Raw genomic sequence first — 21,683 nt, forward strand, 5'->3', positions numbered from 1 at the left:
CAGTGGTTGTCAGAAGTTAAAGGGGAAAGGGGGATGAATGTAGGTTAGAGGGGAAAGGGGGATGAATGGGCAGAACACACAGGAGTTTTAGAGCAGTGAAATATTCTGTGAGATGTAACGGTGGACACATGTCACAGATTTGTTCAAACATATAGAATGCACAGCACCAAGAGTAGGCCCTGCTGTAGACTATGGACTTTAATATGCATCAGCACAGAGTCATTGTAACAAATGCACAGTACACTCTGAAGGGGATGTCGGCAGTGAGTGGGGGAGGTTTGTGCTTATGGGTGATGGGGTAGATGGGAATTCTTTGCATTTTCTGCTCATTTTTTTTTATTTTAAAAAGAGAAAAGAAAAAAAACAATAAAAATGATACAGAATAGGAAATTAACAATGGTCATTATTCTTCTCAAATTTTATGTCAACTTGAAAACTGTTGCACCTTTTTTCCCACAGCCTCACCAGCATTTGTTATTGGTCGATCTTGTTCTGTTTTTGTCTTCATTGTTGATGTTTTGTTAGGGTTTTTTTCCTCTTTAAAATAAAAAAAAAAATTGTTTCAAAAAACTAGTCTACTAAAAATATGAACAAGCACCACAGAATGAGGAAAATATCTGTCTAAGAGCATCTGGGGTTCTCGGAGGAAAAGTAGTCTTCTACATGCTCCACTGCTCTGAAGACTTCCTGAACCCCACGTTGGGAGTCATAGATACTCATTGTGCCTAACGATCCCTGGTACACATTCACAGGCTCATCTCCTCTGCCAGAATGCAAGCCCCTTGAGGGCAGGGACTATACTGATAAAGTACAGCATCCACATTCCCTGGCAGAAGGCCTGGCATCTGACAGGTGCTTAATGCATGCACATGCAATTGGTGAACCAGGGCATGTAGACAACCGCTTAGCTGCACTGAATCTTGCTTGGCTCCAGGAGCAGAATGCCCCCAGTGCAGTCCTCTAGGAGCACTGAAGCATCTGTAGTACCTGGTGTCATGCTGCAGGTCACACGGTCACCGGAAAGGATGGGAAATCACTCCTGTGGAGGTGAGCTCTGCATGAACATCTGTCTGCAAAGAAGAGCTTCTTTCACAATATGGCATAAAACCAGAGAAAGTCAGAACACTAGGATACAGTTCCTGACCAATAGAGATCTTTCCAGATGAGGAAAATATTAAGTCAGCCAATGGAAAACTGTGATGGTTAAACATGATTACCAACTTGACTGCCTTAATTGGCACCTATGAGATTAATAAAACACACTCTGGTTGTGTCTGGGTCTAGTCATATCTGGTCCCTTGCCCCTTCCTCTCTGAATCTGCCCTCACTCTGATTCACAGCATCCACATGGTGGGAAGCTTGCCTCCACCTTTCCACTTCTGACATACCCTTTCTGCTTTAGAGCCAGCCAACCATGGACTGAAACCTCTGAAATCGTGAGACGTATAAATGTTTTCTCCTTTGTGTATGTGTAGCACTTTGTCCTAATAAAAGGAAAGGTGACATTCAAAAACCAACAAGGATTTGGATTAACCTTGTTTCAAGACCAATTCTTTCACTTTATAAAGTGGGAAGGGTGATAAGTTTCCAAACTCCATGAGCCTGCTTCTTTGTGAAAAATATGAAAAACAAAACAAAAACAAACAACAAATTAAAAAAAAAAAACACTTGAGGTGAATGATCTTTCTGCTCTCTTTTACCTTTGTGACTCAATAAAAGCCCACAACAAAGGAATACTTTTAGTCTTCATGGTCTACATCTTCTCCAAAGCAAGTTACCTGCTACACTTGCTATGCTTTCATTTGTCACCTTATTTAAAATAACTGTCACTGATAATAATTTTTATTTCATGACAGTTCTGCTATCCTCAGTGTGCCCCACTCTGACCCTTCTTTGCAGCCTGCCCCTTCTGTACCCTCTTGCCTCTGAAGTTCAGCCAATGGAAAAGACTGGCAGAGCTCAGAGGGCTGGAGAAGAAAACCAGGGCACGCCTTCCCCACCCATTCCCTGTTGCATTGGCTCCCTAGGGCTGTCAAAACTAATTACACAAATTAGATGGCTCAAAACAGCAGCAACTTGTTCTCATGCACAGTTCTGGAGACTAGAAATCCAAAAATCAAGGCAGCCACAGGGCTGGCTCTTTCTGCAGGACTTTAGGGAGTATTATCCCATCTCTCTCTTCTAGCTTCTGGTGGCTGCTGGCAGCCTTCAGTGTGCTGGACACGTGACTCCAAGCTCTGCCTTAATTTTCATACGGCTTTTTAGCCCGTGTGTTTATGTCTAAAGTCTCCTCTTTTCTCTATTATAGGAACACCAGTCATTGGTGTCCATCCTAAATCCAAGATGATCTCATCTTGAGAACCTTAAATACATTTGCAAAGACCCTATTTCCAAATAGGTCACATTTAGAGATACCAAAGGTTTGCAATCAGACACATCTTTTGGTGGTTGGGCGGGGGGGCACAGTTTTACTGCCTATACCTACCCTGGTAAAAGCAAGTCTAGATAGAGGACAGAGAGCTCCTCCAGAGTCCCAATTCTCATGGATAATATTATTTTCTTTGTCTCTCTTTCCCTAAAAGTGGTAAAAGCTCCTATTACTGGCTAGGCTCTGAGTGTATAAGAAGCTTTATTAAAAGGAGTTGAAGTACTGAGTATCTTTCTAGTTACTTACACACACACACACACACACACACACACACACTCCCACACCCACATGGCTTGGGAATAAAATTTGTATTCCTGGAAGATAACTGGCATGAAGTGAAAGGGAGCCTGGATATCGAGTTCACAGCATACCAGCCAGGCTGGATGCGGTGGGGATTCTGGGAGCCTGTGTAGGAATGGCTCCCTCATCAGGAGAAGTGAGGAATCTGGAGTATTTCTCCCTGACTCCGCACCCATCTTTGGTTGAGGGTTTCTTGTGAGAGCGAGGACTCCACACTGCCTCTCGCTTGCCCTGTGCTGTGCTGTGCTGAGGACAAGTCCTCCGGAAGAGTCGTGGCTGTGACCGGAGAGGATCACGGCCTGCAGAGGTGAATGTTAAGGGGATACAGGGATGACACTGACAGCCTCTGCTGAAGAGGTTAATGCTACTCAAGAGAAAGACAAGACTAGAGATGCAGACATCTCAGTAATATGGCAGATGAAGCTGGACCGTGTTACATACCCGAGAGTCTGCGTCTTCCCTGTCTTTGCCATGGCTCACTGGCATGCGGAGCATGGGCCCCCTACCCCCTTTGACTTTGGGTTCTCCACATGACTTGTGCTGTTCAGTGGAAGGTTAAAAGACATCATAAGACCAAAAGTTTTAGGTGGTTTGACTTGGATCGCCTGCGCTTCCATGGTCTATACTTTTACGTAGAGTTTCACACTGGGAGTTGGTCCTATAGAAATACACAGATACATGAATACATTCTGCAAAATATAGTCATTGCGGTATTAATTGTAAAGGCAAAAATTAGAGAAAAAGCATAGCAGAGGGAAGGGCAAATAAGTTATGGTATATTCTTACTATGGAATTTTATGTTGTATGTCTTTACAGGAAAAGATGTGAATGATACATAAACTAGGAAAAGCAAATTGCAGAACTATATATAGTCTCATTTTTGTAATGACAAAATCATAATTATGCATTTTCAAAGATGCATATTTGCATATTTCTTACAGACTTAGAGAAAAAAAAATACCTTGAATTTAAGAAGTATCTCAAGCCATTGCAGTTGGAAGAAGTAGAGAAACGGAAAGGCCTGCTCACAGTTTTTAAAATGTCATATATGAAATGTATCAGAGAGGGGCTGGGGATTTAGCTCAGTGGCACAGTGCCTGCCTGGCAAGCACAAGGTCGTGAGTTCAATTCCCAGTATTGGAAAAAATAAAATAAAAAATAAAAAATAAATGTATCAGAGAAAACAGTTAATGAATAAAAGACACAGAAAAATGAAAGCTTTAAAAATTATGAAACTTTCATTTTTTTTACACCAGCTCCCATCCCACTGATAACTATATCCTGTAATTCATTCCAAAAGCTCTTTGAATGCAAATGCATACATCCACATCATACATGCATGTATTCATCTGTTCTTATTCACTAGAGTGCAACTTGTTCTTTTGACTCTTGAGGATACAGAGTGATCTGATTCTTCCAACAGAGGCATTCTAAGCCCATCACAGGCACTTAGTGTTGCAGTATTTAGTAAACTTGTCCTCTACTACTTGAATGCTGGATGTTTCCAGTGTTTTAAGTTAGCAAAACAATGCATCAAGCATCCTTGTATATATAGATTTAGCTGACCATGTGCAACCTTATCTATTGGGTAAATTTCTGGAAGAAGAATTACCAGTGGAAGGATATGTACATTTTAAATTCTGACACATATTGTCAAATTCTCCGGAAAGAAAGCACCCATGATTCATGAGAGCACCCCTCAGGCTTGAAGCACTAAGTGTCATTATGCATCTATATCTACCAAGCAGGGAGGTCAAAATTATCTCTTTATTCATGATTTTGATTATTTGCTCTTATTATGATCACGGCTGTACATCTATTTTCTGATTAATTGTGCTGTCTTTCCTACAAATATTAGTATCCTTTGACTATTTTCTTTTTGGATTGATCATCTTTTTTATACTGACTCAGAAAAATGTCTTTGATAATTGAAGAACCTTAGCTTTTTATCATTTGTTTTACAAATAGATTGTTTTCAATTTTTCATTAGTCTTTTGTCTTTATGGTACTTCTTTCCCTACACACTTTCTGAAATGTTTATGTGGGCATATATATTAATTTTATTTTTTATGGCTTGTAGATATTGTTCTTATTTAAAGCATTCTTCCTGATTGCAGATTTTTCTAGAGATTTTATCGTTTTATGCATAAATCGTTGATCCAGCAAGCATTGATTTTCATGGAGAGAGAATGTTTATTTTTAACTTTGTATGTATTTTTATTGTTTGAGTTTTTGAAAATGAACATTTGTTTACTTCTGTAATTTAAAAACTCTGGTGAGTGAAAAAAAATGATGAAGCATAACAGCCCACAGGACAAAGCGTGGAGAGGGGAAATAACAGGTAAGGGCTATTTTAATAGTCTTGATCAGACGTGTTCATTCAATACGTTGACCATCTATTATCCTTCAGACCTGGTGCTAGATCCCAAAGACATAATAAGAGCCTGGATTGAAGAGCTGACAGAGGTAATAAGGAGGAGGGGAAGGATTGATGGAAGTGTTTTAGCCTGTGGAACCATCACCATGGCAACGGGAGCCTGAATCATCTCTATGGAGACATAGTGCTTGAAATTATGACTAGAGGGATAGTGTGACACTGTTGGTGAGGATTCTGGAAAAGGTAAACAGGCATGTGACAGATGTTTCAAAATTGCACTGTTACCTCCTAAACCGAGGCAATTGCTTTCCTTTTCCCCAATGGTCTGTTTTATACAGAAGATAGAGACAAAATAATTCAAAGACAACACAGATTAAGACAAGTACAAGCTTTCTGGGGTCATTGGTACTCATGACTACACCAGCTAGGCAAAAGCCTTTTACTCAGGAAGTTCTTGGGTCCTGGACTTCTGAATCCTGGGCGGCTTCATCATTGGCAGAGACTTTTCTCCTCACAGCAACCATAAAGACTTTTGTCCAACACTTAAAGCTAAAGAGAAACTTGCATATGTTAGGGTGGGGCTTGGTTGTCAAGGGAAACTTGCTCAGGGCTTGAGGTAGACTCCTGAGCTATTTGATTATTTTATAATATAGCAGAGCACTTGTGCATGAGTACAGGGAGGTCGTATTTATTATTATGTCTAATGATAGTACCTTTGCTCCTCCACCCCACCTCTTCATTTGGAACTTCCAGCCTCACATTCATGGATGCTGAGACCTCAGGCAGTCCTAGGGCAGAAGGAGTCTGAGTCACAGGCTTTAAGTCAGTCTGGGACACCACTATTCTCCTGTCACTGCCTGGCTCTGGACCTTGCCCTCTCCTCTCCCTGTGCTTACTGCTCCTGCTGCTTTGCCCATGTCCCGCAGTGTCCAGCCGCCACATCAGTGTAAACAAAGTTGCTGCTGCCTCTACCAGGCCCGCTCAGACAGCACAGCTCAAACCAGCTTGTCATCTTGGGTGTGAATTCTATCGAAGCTCAGGGATAACCAAAGGGAAACTTCCACCTAGTACCAGCTAAGACTGCTCTCAGGACCAAGCTCAACCTTCTCCATGTGACAGAGATCAGTTTGCCTCCATTCTAGAATGCCCTCCCTTAGCTCTGTCTTCCTTTTAATAACAGGATCCTGTAAAATCAGTTTGTGATTTTAATCATTGCACAAGTCCCAAAATTTGCCTCCTTAAATTCAGCCTGCTTCATGGGGGTCCCGACACGGGGTCTTCTGCCCTGGCTGCAGGTATCCTGTACAGTGGACCACTTATTAGGGTTTTTTGTTTGTTTTTTTCTGGTACTGGGAATCGAACTCACAACCTTGCGCTTGCCAGGCAGGCGCTGTGCCGCTGAGTTAAATCCCCAGCCCCTAACCACTTATTAGGATTAGGGGAAAAACTAGGAGGCAGGGTTGCACACTGGAATTACCTAGGGAAACTGAAAAATACTGAGACCTGGTTCCACTCCCCAGACATCTGAATTTAATCTGTCTGGGGTAGGGCCTAGGCAAGGAGTTTTTAAAATTTGTTTCCTAATATCAAAGTTGAGAACCACCACTCTTATCAACACTAAAGTAGGACAAATTAAATAGAAATAATTCTCTGTTAGAGCAGGTAAAGTCTAGCAATCTCCTTTGGTCATACCAAGTCCCAGCAACGGAGGGCGGACCTCGTTCTTGTCTCTGTAGCCCCCCCCCATTGGATTCTCCATAGCAACCAGATGGAATTGATTCCATTGTCCTGGCCTGGCTGATTCTAGGTCTCCACTAAGTGATACGGAAATTGCTGGAAGAGATTATACATTGGAATAATTCATGCTGGCATATTAAGTGCTTGGTAAATGTTTATCTACAGTCGTTATGCGGTTAGAAGCTGGCTGTGCTGGGAATTAGAACACACAGAGACAGGCCCCTTCCTCCACTGGCACATAGCAAAAAAGTCTGAATCTCCTGGTACTGGCATTCTAAAAAAACCCGCCATTTGGGTATAGGATATCCGTTTGGATATAGGATATAGGCAATACAATAGGTATTGCAGGGTGTGCGGTTTCCCAGCAGCACCTGATCTCTAGCAAAGACACTGCCCATGTTGTACTGAGCAGGCATCTTGCAGGTTAGAACGGCTGCTAAGGAAGCAGCCAAACTGCATGAACCTAGTCTGTACTTCTTCACGCACAAAGCTACAGTTATGGGCTCCCCATAGATCATAAGGATGCAGAAGTAGCAAAGTGTTTGTTTGTTTGTTTTGAAGTCCCAAGTCCTACGAGGAGATGTAAGCATAAAGCCAACTGGGGCAGCTGCATGTGGAAGAAGCCTGGGTGAGACCAGCCTCATCTTCCTAGACTTTTCAATGGAGTCGGCCTTTCTGATACCATTTGCCTGGTTCGGGCGCTACACCATTCTGATTGGTGAAAAGCAAGAAACCCAGGGCTCAGGCATTTGGGGGGTGGGGGGGCGGGCGGCGAAAGAGAGAGAAGGCGGGGGTGGGGGAGACAAATCCCAGAGCAGTTTGTAGAAGGGCCTCTCAAAATGCAGATAAAGAGCATGCATGAGTTTCACCCTCGCAGGGCACAGGAGCAGGGCACTGCAGAGAGGGCAATGGAGTGAGAGCGGCTGGGAAAATGGCCTCAGCTGTAGTGTTTGGAGGGCAGCAAGGGATTTTCACATCATCTCAACTTGTCTCGGATGAAATCTTGGGGAGGAAGTGGGAAAGGACACCGGTACCAGGCTGAGCGGCAGCACACGGTAGCAAGTGTACGCTTGGGAGCAAAGCTGCCGGGCTCAGGTCCGACCCCACCAGTTCCAGGGCCAGCTGTGCACCGATGCGCAGGTTTCTTCACGCTGTGCGCCCGAGTTTGTCCCCATTTGGACTAGGAGTGCTGCTAACAGCACATACTCCACAGAGCTGTGACGAGGATTTAGTAAAGAACATAAAACCGACAGTGGGCCCTCTGCACCAGCGGGTGCTCCATCTGCAGATTCAACCGAGCACAGATTAAAATTATATTTTTAAAGAAGTGTCTGCACTGAACATAAAAAAACTTTTTATCTTTATCCCCTAAACAATACAGTGCTACAACTATTTACATAGTATTTACATCGCATTAGGCATTATAACTAACCCAGGAACACCGGGAGCTGATCGGTAAGTCGTATGTGAAAATGCTACGGAGCCTAAAGCCCAGCCTCTGTGGATACCAAGGGACAACTGTATTCCATACGCTGCTTGGCAGTGCTCGCTGGAGTTAACTTTTATCACCTCGGAGTAAATGCGCATATAGGCTCTGAGGACCTGAGTTCCAAACTTAATTCTGTCATTTATTCTGCATCCTGCAACTGTGCCTCAGTCCCTCTGCCCCCGGGCAGCAGGAGAGCAGCAGTCAAGACTCAGGGGGTGGTGGCCGGGATTAAAGGAGGTACTGGCTCACCCCCACTCGCGTGGGACTTTTATACCTTCTCTATCTTATTTCCCGGGGCCTGATGAGAGACCTCGCAGTGGCTTCTGCTCTCCGCCCGCAGGGCCCAAGCGCCAGGCGTTGAGTGAGCTCGGCCAGGCCCCCAGTGGGCACAGCCTTCCCCTCCCAGTGGACACAGGTTCTCTCTCTTTGACCCTCCGCTCCCAGATAGTTCCCAAATGTGGCAACTTGTCAACTTCTGCCTGTAGGTAACAACCCTGTCTGGAACTCGGAAATGACGTTGATCCCGTCGCTGTTGTTCTGGAAGCTCTGATAATCTCCTCTTTAGTTGGGCGGGTGTGTGAGGCCACAGGCCAGGGCTTCCCAAGGCTCACCTGACGGGGCAGCTTCTCTCCGGGTAGCCTTGGCAGCCTGCGGAAAGGTGAGCGCGCATCGCCCCCTGGTGGCCGCCAAGTAGTAACGCGCCGCGGAGGTCTCCTCTCTCAAGGGAGGGAGGGCTGCCTAGGGGAAGAATCTTTCCACCCACAGACAATTAAGTGCTCCTTCCCCACCTTTCTCCGACCTCTCCTGAGCTACATTCCCGGCCCCTTTTTTGAGACAGGATCTCACTATCACCACATCCCTCAGGCTGCGCTAGAACTTGTGATCTTCCTGCCTCAGCCTCCCAGAATGCTGGGATTACAGGTGTGCCCCACCATGCCTGGCAGCAGGAGGATTCTTGAAATCTCAGGTAGCCCCTGGGGAGTTGTCTGGGTGACACCCCACGAGTCAACATTAGCCTCTAGGGCTAGGACAGAAACCAGCAGGAGGGCTGCCAGCGTGAAAGGTGACTGATCGCCAGAGATTTAAAACTTGCACCATGTCACTTTCATATTTTTATTTTTATTTATTAATTGATTGATTGGCCTCCTATGTGGCCTCTCCATAAAGGTGGGACTGAGCACAGCCCGGGATAGAGGATCCATTTTCTTCTTGCAGGAATTTTTTGGGTTGCTCTAGAGCACCTTTGGCTGGGTACAGTTTCATGAGACTGAACACAAAACTCCCAGACAAGCAACTGCCCCAAATGCATGAAGGAGACCAGCAACTACACTGAGTTTGCAAACCCAAAAGCTGAACTTGTGTCTTTAAATAAATACATATAAATAAATATGATCAAAGACCTAGGACTCAGAATTTAAAAACCCTTTCATTAGCTTTTCTGTTGCTCCATTGCTTGGATAAAATCCCTGACACTTGCAACTTACAGGAAGAGAGGTTTCACTGGGTGCACGGTTTCAGATGGTTCAGTCCATAGTCTGCTCCCCACTCCAAAGCGGTGGAGCAAAGCTGCTCAGCTCTTGACAGCCAGGAAGCAGAGCCTAGGGACACATCCTTCAAAGGCACCCCTTCCTACACCTTCTCTGGCCTTTCCTGCACTACCACAGCCCCCTAAATTTTTCTTGGAATAAAGTCAAATCAAATTAGCCCAGAGGAAGGGTGGTGGAGTGGTGGGAAAGGTTCTTTGATGTATCAGGAAAATGTAACGTATCTCATGTCCAACAATAAGCAAGGAATTACGACAGTGGTACTCAAGAGGACACCATCCACCTTCAGGAGCCTATCCTGGCCCTAGAAAAATAAGCACAGGTCAAAACAGAGCTTTTGAAAATTTGGAATGGCAAAGTTTACAGAAAAGCCACATACACAGATACAGGAAATACACATGATCAAGGAATTGAACTGGACATTTCAAAAAAAATTTTGTCCTCTTATCCACTAAGAGGGCAAATTTAGGCATATTTTTTTCAACTTTTCAAGGAACAAAGAAATCCCCCTCTCTCTTTTTAAAACACTTTCAGAGAATTAAAAAAGCAGAAAATAATTCCCAACTCCTTTCATAATGCAGTACATAATCTTGTTATGGGTGAGGGCAGTCCTCGGAATTATTAGATTAGTTTTATTTAGGATGATCCAAAAATCCTAAGCAAGAGATGATCAAATTAAATACAGCCGTGTGTTTTTAAAAAAACCTCATATCTGAGCAACTACTTTGAAGATAACATTACACAATATATTAACCATTATTAATTTCCTATTATCTTGTTTTGAAATTTTGTATTACTGTTCTTTTCTCTTTAAAATAGAAACAACTTTTAAAAAATACATCATAACCAAGAAGAATTTATACCAGAATTCAAAAGTGGTTTAACATCAGGAAAAAAAAACACTAATTAAAGTAATTCACCACACCAAGGTAAATAAGAGAAACAATTTTATTTTCTGAATTGATATAGAAATATATTTATATGAGCAGGAGGATTCCAAGTTCGAGTTGAACCCAGGCAACTTGGGGATATGGCAAGACTCTGTCTCAAAATCAAAAAAATTGAAAATACAAAAGGGTTAGGGATGTAGTTGAGGTCAAAGGTCAATCCCCAGTACTGGGTTCAATCCCTAGTACTGAAAAAAAAAACCATTTATGCCTTGTATTAGTCAGTTCCGATCAGTGGGACAATATACTCAACATTCACACTTAAAAAGAGGACAGATTTATTTCAGCTTTAGCTTACGTTTTTCAGAGGATTCAATCCATGCTACCTGGCTTCAAAGCAGAAATAGTATGGTGGAAGGGATGGAGAGGAAAGCTGCCCAAGCCATGACAACCAGGAAAGGGGCGGGGAAAGAGCAGGGACAAGAAGATACCCTTCCAGGGCACTCTACCGTCTGCCTTTTCTGACCAGGCCCCATGAAAACATGAGACTGAACACATGAGACTTTGGGAGTAGACCCAAACAAAAATGTGCCTTGTGATGGTTAATTTGATGTGTCACCTTGGTTGGGCTGAGGGATGCCTAGAGAGCTGGTAAAATTTTATTTCTGGGTGTTTCTGTGAGGACATTTCCAGAAGAGGTTAACATTTCTGTCAGTAGACTGAATAAAGAGGAGGTACTGTCAATATCATCTAATCCTCTGAGGGCCAGAACAGAACAAAAATGTGGAGGGAGGGTGAATACTCTCTCTCTTGTTGTGATGGAGCATCTTGGAGTTCCTGGTTCTTGGGTCTTCAGACTCCAGGAGTTATGCCAGCCCCCATCCATTCCTCAGGCCTCTGGACTTACACTGGGAGTTGCACTCTCAGCTCCCTGGTTATCTAGTTTGCAGATGGCAGAGGGCGGGACTGTCAGCTTCCACAGCCACATGAGCCCACTCACATAAGAAATGCCTTCCTCCCCGTGGAGAGACGCTCCTTGACCTACAATGGGATTATGTCTCCATAAACCTAAGTTGAGAATATCATAAATCAAAAATATATGGAGCAATATGGACAGCTTAGCAGCATGGTCCACTGGTATGACGTGGTCCACATGGTCCCCTCATCATCACCTGGGAGCTGTGGCAAGCTGTGCTTTGCTGCCTTTATCAGCACTGAGGAACAGTACTGTGCTGCACCACATGGCTGACCTGGGAAAATATCAAAATTCAGAATTCGATGTACAGTTACTACTGACTGCATGCTACTTTCACATCACTGTGAAGTTAAAAAATCACAATCACACATACACACACACACAGGGCTCCTGTTGGTTCTGCTTCTCCAGGGAAGCTTGACTAAACAAGCAGTCAATGATAATTCATAGTAAACTGTTCCATGGACTGGAAATAAAGACTATCCTTCTGAATGTGCAGCAAAATATTCCCCAGGGTGAAATTCGAAGGGTGCTGTGAAAGCTGGGTGCCGGGCCTAGAGCTCCACTGTCCGTGCCGCGGCTCCCCACTCTGCAGAAGGTCTTGAGCTGCTCAGTAGAAGAGCCTCCAGGGACAGGCACGTACTCAAATCTAACTGTGAAATGCAGTTCTTGAGTCTCACCAGTCCTATTTTAAGTGCAAAATAGCCACATGTGGCTACTGTATTAGACAACCAAGTTATACAGCATTCTTTTCAGTGTTTTATTAGACAGTGCCAGTTTAGCCAACACGAAAACAAAACAAACAAGACCCAAGAAAATTAAGTAAGAGGCCAGTGGATTGGAAAGAGAAAGATGACAGACAATATGATTGTCCTTATAGAACATCCAAGCAAAGCTGCAGAGGAACTATTAAAATTAATAAAAGAGTTGAGCAATGGTGCTATACACATGCTCAACATAACAATGAGAGCTGTCACAGACTGACTTTGATTTCACGTCTAGCTCTGTGCCAGGGCCTTTCATGTAATCTTACATGTTACAGTAATTTAATTCTTACAACAACCTTGAGGTAAAATTATATTATTTCTACTTTGCAGGTGTGGATGATTAAGTAACTTGTCCAGAGTCACACAACTAAAAGGCGGAAAGTCAAGATTCAAGTCTGACTCAGAACAGCCCTGAGCTTGCTCTTTAACCCCATGGTTTTTTTTCCGCTATTACATTCCAAAGTACCAACAAAACAAAGTAGACAATATAATAGAGGGAAAAGTAACACACAAAAAAGATGCCTCTGCAACAGCAATAGAATTTTAAAAAGAAGTTAGGTGTGAAGCTCACAAAAGATGCAAGACTGTGCTCCTTACTTTGGGGCAAGTCCTGGCTCCCAGGAGGTGAATGGGGTGCTTAGGTGAATGGGGCGCTCAGTGTGGTACAAAGAGACCTGTAACTCCAGGCAGTGAATCCTTTCAAGATTTCAACCAACGAGCCCTGAGCAAGTCTGAACTTCTCTTATGAAGTTGCTTCCCTGGAATCAGGTTTTTCAGGGTGACATCAGACAGGCTTTTGTCTTTCCAGGTCAGCCCTGGTGGCTTTCCCTCTTTCCAGAGGGTGATTCAAGCCACCCAGGCTGCCTCAGCACAGGGTCCCCACGCCATTGACAACTTTAGTGACAGAGCACGGGCTTGGGATCTCCACGTGCCCAGAGTGCCAATGACCTCTCCGGTGCTTGACTTTCACCTCTGTACAAAATATTATGTTAGTACCTCGGAGAAACTCATCTCTGCACATTGAGTTCAGCCAGAGGTTTTGGCCAACTTTTCCAAATTTCAGTTTGGCTGTTTACAGAGGTTGGGAGGGGTTCTTTCCCACAGTATACAGTTTAATACTTCATGTTTAGAAAAAAATTTTAAAGGCCTCACAAACATCTCTGCTATTATGCTCACCTTTAACAAGAGCTCTTACGCCATTTGCTCAGCCTTGTGTAGATGGTAAATGGTAGAGTTCTTTCTATTGCAGGCCCAGTTGACTGTCAGACTCCCAGAGGGAGCAGGAAGACAGGGACTGCTGAGATTTCCTTCGGTGACAGCATCATTCTGGGGAGCCCTGGGGGTCTGTGCCCGTGGTTGGTGTGTTAGCTTTCTGTTACTGTAACAAGAACATCTGAGTTAAATCAACTTGAGAAGAGGGAAAGTGTATTTCAGCTCTTGGTTTTGGAGGTTTCTGTCCACGATCAGTTGGCCGCCGCTGCTTGTGGGCCTGCAGGGAGGCAGCACATCTTGGCAAGGAGGGTGTGATGGAAAAAGCTGTTTACCTCGTAGCTGGCATAAAAGAGGGAGACAAGGAGCTGGGGTCCCAATATCTCCTTCGAAGGCATGCCCACGACGACTTCACTTCTTCCCACTAAGCTCAGCCCGCCAAAGGTTCCTCACTCCTCCCCGACAGCATCCAGGTGAGGATCAAGCTGTCTTGGTCATTTCCCCCACTGCTGAGACATGATACCCAATACCTATAGCTTAAAGAAGGGGAGCTGTATTTTGGCTCGGGGTTACAGTCCACAGTTGGCCAGCTCTGACATAGAAACTGCATGGTGGAAGGGACTGGGCAAAGGGAAGCTGCTCACATCATGGCGGCCAGGAAGCAGAGAGGGAAGGGAGGAGCCAGGGAGGGAGACAAGTCACATCCCCAGTGACCCGCCCCTAACCAGACCCCAGGAAAAGGGCTTTAATCAAGTTGATTACAACCATAATAGGTCAAAACACCCTGAAAAAACAGGCTGGCATCTTAGCCCTTTGAGGGTTGTGTCTTTCCCTATTTCTCACAGCCCTAGAACTTCAGTCCCCAAGAGTGTCTGGGAAATGGGGACAGAAATTGCAGTTAACGCTGTCGCACAGTCTTAGACTGAATGCTTGTGTCTCCCAAATTCATGCATCAAAGCACAAACTCAGTATGCTTTCACGGTAGACACAGGGTCTCTAAGAAGGGAGCTGAGGCTAAGTGAGGCCTTAAAGTGAAGGTCTGATCTGATAGGATTAGTCCATAGGATTAGTGTCCTCATAAGAACCACCAGGCAGCCTGCTCTTTCTCCTCCTCCTTTGAGCACACAACAAGGAAAGGCCATGCCCGCTTAGATGGTCATAGCGAGAAGGTGGCTGTCTCTAAGCTAGGAAGAAAGACCTTGCAGAAACTGAATTTACTTGCACCTTATGATGGACTTGTACTTGCAAACTGTGAGAAAATAAATACCCATGGTTTGAACCATCCATTTGTTAAAGCAGCCTGGGCACACTAGGGTAAGTACCTATAGCACCTTAGAGGGGCTTAAACTGAGGCCTGTTGTAGTTTACACCCAGATGTCCCCATCAAGCCTCACATGATCATAGGCAGGAGCTTTGGATTACAGGGGCTTTATGACTGACTTGCTATGAGGACATAGGTCCTGGTTGGAAGGGACAGGTCACTGTGGGCCTGACCCAGAAGGGGATAGCTCCATTTCTGGCTCCTTTCTCAACTCTTTCTCCTTCCGGTCTGCCATGGCGCAAGTAGCTCTTCTCTGCTATACCCCTCCACCATGCTGTCCTGCCTTGGAACACCTGGCTTATAGGCTGCAGTTGTGAGCCAAAATAAACCTTTCCTGTAGGTTGCAAGTGTCCCCATGATAAGAGAAGTGACCAAAACAGGGCCTATGAGCCCTACGGGTTCCATGGGCAGAAATGTGTTTCAATACAATGGTTTTAAATACAGCCTATGTAATTTCTGCATTTAAACTCATAATGCTCAGAAGGGCTGCAAAGACACTGCCAGGCTGTGAGTGAGATCCGTGGGGTGGAAAAGAAAGGATTAAGAATTTCTTTGCCTCCAGACATGAAATAAATATACAGTATGTGGTATCAGAGCAGGACGACTCTCCACTTGTTTTAAACCATATATTTTACTAAGGCCTAATATTCAGTATTTCAAACCTATAACCTTTACATTAAAGTTTATAGACTCATACATATAGAGGGAGGAAGCAGAATTTTAAAAATCTTGTGCTGGGGACTGAATATTCAATTCCAACATTTATATTGAGTGTAAGCCTCTATGTGTCTTCATGCAACCCTATGTATAGGTATCATGTGTGTAGTTAGCATAAGCATGTATCATATACAATATACCGTGTCACATGCCATATGGCATGCCATATATGATATGTCATACAAGGATTACAAATAAAGGCAAGCATAAGATGGAAATTTAAAATATTATTTGTAATATTTTAAAGCAGAGCACTAAGAGTCCTTCCAGGAAAGCTGAGCTGCTGCTGTCTCAAATGGAAACAACTCACACATCTGCCGACAGTGCTTGAAGAAGACGGCTAATGAGCCCGCGTTAGTGGCAGTGGAGTAGGGCGGTCAGGTGTTTTTCCTGCGGTGGGTCCTCACACGGTAAAGATAGAGTTGATGGTCTGTAAAAGGTGTGAAAAAGATGTCTGGGAGAAGAACAATCACTGATGACTCTCGAGAGCTGGAAAATCTCATAGCTCTATTGACACCAAACCCTGAAGTCAACAGAAGACAGCCAGTGTCAGTGAGGATGTGAGGAAACTGCATGCCCTGTCCATGGTTGGGGAGAATGCAAAATGGCGCAGCCACTCAGGGAAAACTGGAGGTTCCCCCCACCAAAAATTAAAAACAGAACCACTATATGATCAAGCAAGCCTACTTATGGGTACTAACATTAGGATCTTGGAGAGATATTAGTACCACTGTATTTATGGTCAGTCTACTAATACTAGAAAGATGTGGGCCACCCTAAACCTTGACATGATGGTGTACGCCTATAATTCCAGCACTCTGAGAGGCTGAGGTGGGAAGATGGAAAGTTGGAGCCCTGCCTAGGCAACTCAGTGACTGAGTGAGACCCTGTTTCAAAAAATATATATATCTAGGGATATAGCTCAGTGCAGAGACCCTGGGCTGAATTCCTCTATCAACAAAAGCAAAAGAAAGAAAGAAGAGGGAAATGTGGTCTGTATACATAATGGAGTACTCTTCAGCCTTGAAAAAGAAAGTCTGCAGTATGTGACGACAGGGATGGAGCTGGAGAACATTATGCTAAGTGAAATAAAGCACAGTTACCAAGCTGAGCAAAGTGTCATGGGCCCATAATCTCAGCTACTCAGAAGGCTGAGGCAGGAGGATTGTAAAGTTGAGGCCAGCTTGTTAACTTACTGAGATCCAGTTTTAACATAAAAAACAAACAGGACTGGGAACATGTGTAGCTAACAGGCAAAAATTCCCTGGGTTCAATCCCCAGTACATTTTAAAAAAAAGTTACCAAAAGACAAATAGTATAGGATCCCACTTATAGGATGTATCTAAAATAATCAAATTCATAGAATCAAAGACAGAATGGTGATTTTCAGGGTCTGGGGTGGAGGGGAAATGGGGAGTTAGTAATCATAATTTTTCAGTCCTGAAAAATGAATAGGTTCTAGAGATCTGCTCTACAACAATAATGTATACTTAAAATTTGTTACAGTTGGGCATGAGGGTGCACGCCTATAATCTCAGCGGTCAGAAGGCTGAGGTAGGAGGATCGAAGTGAGTTCCAGGCCAACTTTATCTACATAGTGAGTACAAAGCCAGGTTGAACTACAAAGTGAGACCCTGCCTCAAAAAACAAAAAAAAAAAAACAACAACAATTGTTACAAAGGGTAGATCTCATATTAAGTGCTCTCATAATAAAAAAAACTAATGTAACTCCCTACACCAATACTTAATAAAATATAGAATTGAGAAGTAGACAGAGGTCAAGCTTTCAAGAATATGCGCCTTAGTTACTTTACATATTGCTGAGACAAAATACACGGCACCTAAAGTTAAAGGAGGAAAAGTTTGTTTAGCTCACAATTTGTACAGGTTGTAGTCTATAGTGGGCTGGCTCCAAGGCAGGGTGGCATGGCAGAGGGGCACCACAGAGGAGAAACAGTCCATGGTAGCAGAAGACCACAAAAGCAAGTGACAAGTGACAAACTACAAGTCATTAGCAGCAAGCCTCCTTCTGTCCCTTATTGTATTGTATCCAGGGCAGATAGCGCTCACACCCTCAATCCTAGCACGCTTAATCCTAGCCTTGCACCATAAATCAATCACACACTCTAGATCCAGCCATGTCTGAAAAAACCGCATCTAGTCTATGACCACATGAGGCTTTGGGGGGACATCTAGACACAAGCCATAACAGTAAATAAAGTAGCTGAGAAAATACTCTTTGAGGGGAGTTTTCCTTTGTATTGCGTTCATAGAGAATTATCTTTATGAAAGAAAGGAATTGCATTAAAATAGGCAATATATAGGAATAATAACATCAACCTTCAATTATTCACTCTAATTCAGTAGAAAGAAGATATTGATTGTGTAAATAATGGCAATTCTTATTTTACTGTGGAAAACATATACAAATAGACATCTATATCTACTCACTAGAGGAAATATGTTGTTGTCCCACCACACCTCTGAGGGACTGGGTGCAGGAAGCCTTGCAGAACTTGCGGACGCTCAAGTGCCTTCTATAAAATGAGGCAGTATTTGTGTACAACCTACATGTATTTTCCCCTACGCTTTATTATATTTAGATTACTTATGGTACCTAGAACAATGTGAGTGCTATGCAGACACGGTTGTATTGTTTAAGGAATGACCAGACAGAAAGGTCTGTGGCTGTTCAGTACAGATGCCATGTTTTTCTAAATATTTTCCATCCATGTTTGGCTGAATCTGTGGCTATGGAACCCCCTGAGATGAAGGGCTACTGTTCCCAGATACCGGGCAAAGATGAGTCCTCACACAGTGTCTGTTCCCAGTCCTCCTGAGCTGATTCTACCATGACTCTGAAGCCAGCTCATAACTGGGAAAGAAAAGACTGCTACAGATGGACCAAAAAATAGGTTAAGAAGATAAACTGACATTTATTATTTTACAAAGCGCATTCACACATAGTCTCTGTAGCCATTTTAAGTTGCCTATATGTGGTGTGCACCATACAAATGTTGCAATAATTAAAAGATTTAGAATTAGTTTCTTTAAAGTACGCCATCCAAGCGCAAGTGCTTTGGTATTCATTCTATTAAATGCCTTTATTTAGTCAGATGTCTATTTGTGTGTATGTTACCATTTAACGCTGCAGCTTAAGTGGACATTTAACTGAATACACTAAAATTAGTGCAAGTGGCTATATACACTGCCAAGAGACAAAGGAATATTCAACTGAGCTATACGTTTAGAGGCATATGGGTTTTGTCAAATGTGGGTTCAAAAGATAATCTTCAAATCTTACCATACTTAATGGTAGCTTGAGATGGAGCTGAGAAGCAAGGCTTGCTGTGGAAGATGGAAGACACGGCCAGACATCTGTGCCCTTTCCTAGTGCCATTCTGTTGAACCCTTTAAGAGCCTTCGCGCATACAACCTCTGATCAAAAAATAAGGTGACCTCCAAACCATTATTATAGCAAAAGACACGTTATCATGATTCCCCCTCAAAATACTCACCATCTTTTCTAACACACTTACCTCTTTGCTCTTGTCACTTTCTGAGGCATCGCTGGAAGTCTTTTGTTTTTGTTGGGCTGTCACAGCTGCCTTGAGGTCCTGGATTGATTCCTAATGTTTACCTTACTCATGGTCATTGTGACCTCAGGGAAGAGCCAAAAGCTGCACAGCTTCTCCAAATAAGGTAGATGAGGACACACTGCAATGTTTTCACAAGCCTGCCTTTCTATTGGAAGGCCTTTAGCAGCAGCATTCACCATATTTTTGCATTTTATTTTCTTTTTGAGACCGGGTCTCTATGTAGTTCAGCTGGCCTCGAACTCTTGGCAAGCAGATGTTTGCATAAAAAAATTTTTAAAGGACAAAATTTCGCCGAAGTTTTATGATAGAGAGGAAGGTTTTCCTTTCCATGTTTGTTTTTATATCCTCAGCACCCTAAGAATGCAGGCACACAACAGGAGCTCACCCTTAGAGTTCAGTTCACCTAGGGGAAGTGCTCCCGCCAGCTGTGGGCAGCAGCAGCCTGTGGGTTTGGGACGAAGCTGATGAATATGCTCGAGAGGTTTAGCCTCTGTAGATTATCTGTAGCGTGACTAGTCTTGTACATAATTCTTTCTTTTGTGGTGCGGGGATCAAACCTAGGGCTTTGTGCATGCAAGGCAAGAACTCTACCACTGAGCCACATCCCCAGTCCAACTCTTCTATATTATATGTAGGATTACATACATTTTTGGAGGGCATTTGACAACATCCAGCACAATCCTCATATGTAAATATTCCTACTATTTAATCTCATAATTCTATTTATAGGACCCGATCCTAAAATAATAATCCTACATGAGGAGAAGCTTTGTGTATACAGACATTATTGCAGTATTACTTTTTAAAACTTTACTTTTATCAGTACATATTTGCAGTACATGATGATTGCAGCCATTGTGGGGAGTTGGTACATGCACATAACACAACTTCAGTTCTTTTACTTACTCCTTCTCTACCCTCCCTGTAGTATTACTTAATTTTAATAGAGTACAAAATGAAAGTAATCTGGTAAAGAAAAAAAAAAAAAGAAAGTAATCTGGTAATTGGGAAACAAGTTATTATGTACATTCTATCTGGAGTAATATGCTGTTATTAAAAATTATAAGGACACTATAATAATACAAGAACTTACACTAAATTTTTGAAAGACATAAAATTAAATATGGGGAATGGTTATAAATTATGGGAAAGAATGGGAGCGAAGGAAAAATTTGTTAAGTGTTTTCCAGGGATTGGTAGAGCACTTTTTCTCTATGTATTTTTCCTGTTCCTATAGCCACCTCATTCAGTCAAGAAGTACGCATTGAAGGTTCACTATATGCCCCCCGCTGCTCTAGGAAAGCGAGGAAAAAGTGAATAAAAACCTGAATCCTAGCAGGGTGTGGTGGTGCATGCCTGTAATCCCAGCTCTCTAAGAGGCTGAAGCAGGAAGATCACAAATTTTAGCCTAGCTGGGCAACTCAGAGGCTTAGATACTGTCTCAAAGTTAAATTTTTTTTTTTTTCCGGTATCGGAAATCGAACTCACGACCTCGCGCTTGCCAAGCAGTTGCTGTGCCGCTGAGCTAAATCCCCAGCCTCCCCCCTAAAAAAAATATTAAAAAGGGGTGGGGATGGCGCTCCTTGGGAGGGAACTGGATTCAACCCCCAGTCCCGAAACAAAAATCGCACACAGATCGTACTCTGGAATTTACATTTTAGTGTACGCAGAAAATTAACAAAATAAAGCAAGGAAACGGCCTATCAGATGATTAACGCTCAGCAAAAATATAAGCAAAAAAAAAAAAAAAAAGCGTGAAACAGTGCAATTTGACCCGGAGGGCTGGGCGGAGCCAGGCCCCAGAGCCTCTCAGCCGGGCGGGGCGGGGCGGGGCGGAACTGGCAGGTTTAGGAGGGGCGCGCGCACTGGCAAGGTGAAGTGGGTCACGTGACTCGAGGGGCGTGGGGAGGAGAGCCAAGTCTGGCTGGGCACCTTGGCGACAGTCAGGCGGGCGGAGCCGATAACCTAACAAACGTCCTCGGAGCGCCTGGGGGCGGGGCGTCCGGGGCGCGGTTTGAAGATCCGGGAGCCAAGGCCTTCCGGCCGGTTGGCTTTTCGGTTGAGGGTCGCGGTGGCCGGGTGGTGTGCGGTCGGGCCGAAACGCGCGGTGCAATGGCGACCTTTGTGAGCGAGCTGGAGGCGGCCAAGAAGAACTTGAGCGAGGCCCTGGGGGACAACGTGAAGCAGTAAGGGCGGCGGGGGCGCAGCCCTCAGCCCAGCGCGGGGGGCGCTCTCGGGGCCTCGGCGGCCACCCCGCCTGGAGACTGGGCTCAGCGCCCGGGGCCTGGGCAACCTCGCGTCCTCCGGGGCGCTGCGGGTTCCGGGCGGGGTC

The 21,683-nt window shown here is 44.0% G+C and overlaps 1 protein-coding gene and 2 long non-coding RNA genes across 5 annotated transcripts in view; 1 reads left to right on the top strand and 2 right to left on the bottom strand.

Moving 5' to 3' along the window:
* Positions 1-1,025: 1,025 nt before the first annotated feature.
* LOC102027620 lies at positions 1,026-6,838 on the bottom strand. The gene is made up of 3 exons (XR_263115.1): positions 6,798-6,838; positions 3,170-3,386; positions 1,026-1,070 (listed from the first exon to the last, which is right to left on the bottom strand). It is a non-coding gene; the product is annotated as an uncharacterized LOC102027620 (long non-coding RNA).
* A 9,128-nt stretch (positions 6,839-15,966) lies between these two features.
* Positions 15,967-19,440, bottom strand: LOC102027825. 2 transcript variants are annotated; one of them, XR_001236590.1, is made up of 3 exons: positions 19,292-19,440; positions 19,057-19,190; positions 15,967-16,182 (listed from the first exon to the last, which is right to left on the bottom strand). It is a non-coding gene; the product is annotated as an uncharacterized LOC102027825 (long non-coding RNA). The 2 variants fall into 2 exon arrangements; XR_001236589.1 differs by lacking the exon at positions 19,057-19,190 and having other exon boundaries at positions 15,967-16,275.
* A 1,563-nt stretch (positions 19,441-21,003) lies between these two features.
* Tada1 (transcriptional adaptor 1) overlaps positions 21,004-21,683 on the top strand; it is a 16,404-nt gene continuing 15,724 nt past the window's right edge. The window contains exon 1 of one of the 2 annotated variants that reach the window (XM_013521452.1): positions 21,004-21,537. In XM_013521452.1, coding sequence (XP_013376906.1) covers positions 21,464-21,537 — 74 coding nt within the window. In that variant the 5' untranslated portion in view covers positions 21,004-21,463. The remainder of the gene's footprint in view (positions 21,538-21,683) is intronic. The other variant, XM_005398237.2, reaches the window with a different exon arrangement.

Source organism: Chinchilla lanigera, unplaced genomic scaffold, assembly GCF_000276665.1.
Source record: "Chinchilla lanigera isolate Chin_1 unplaced genomic scaffold, ChiLan1.0 scaffold00061, whole genome shotgun sequence".
Classification (NCBI taxonomy): domain Eukaryota; kingdom Metazoa; phylum Chordata; class Mammalia; order Rodentia; family Chinchillidae; genus Chinchilla; species Chinchilla lanigera.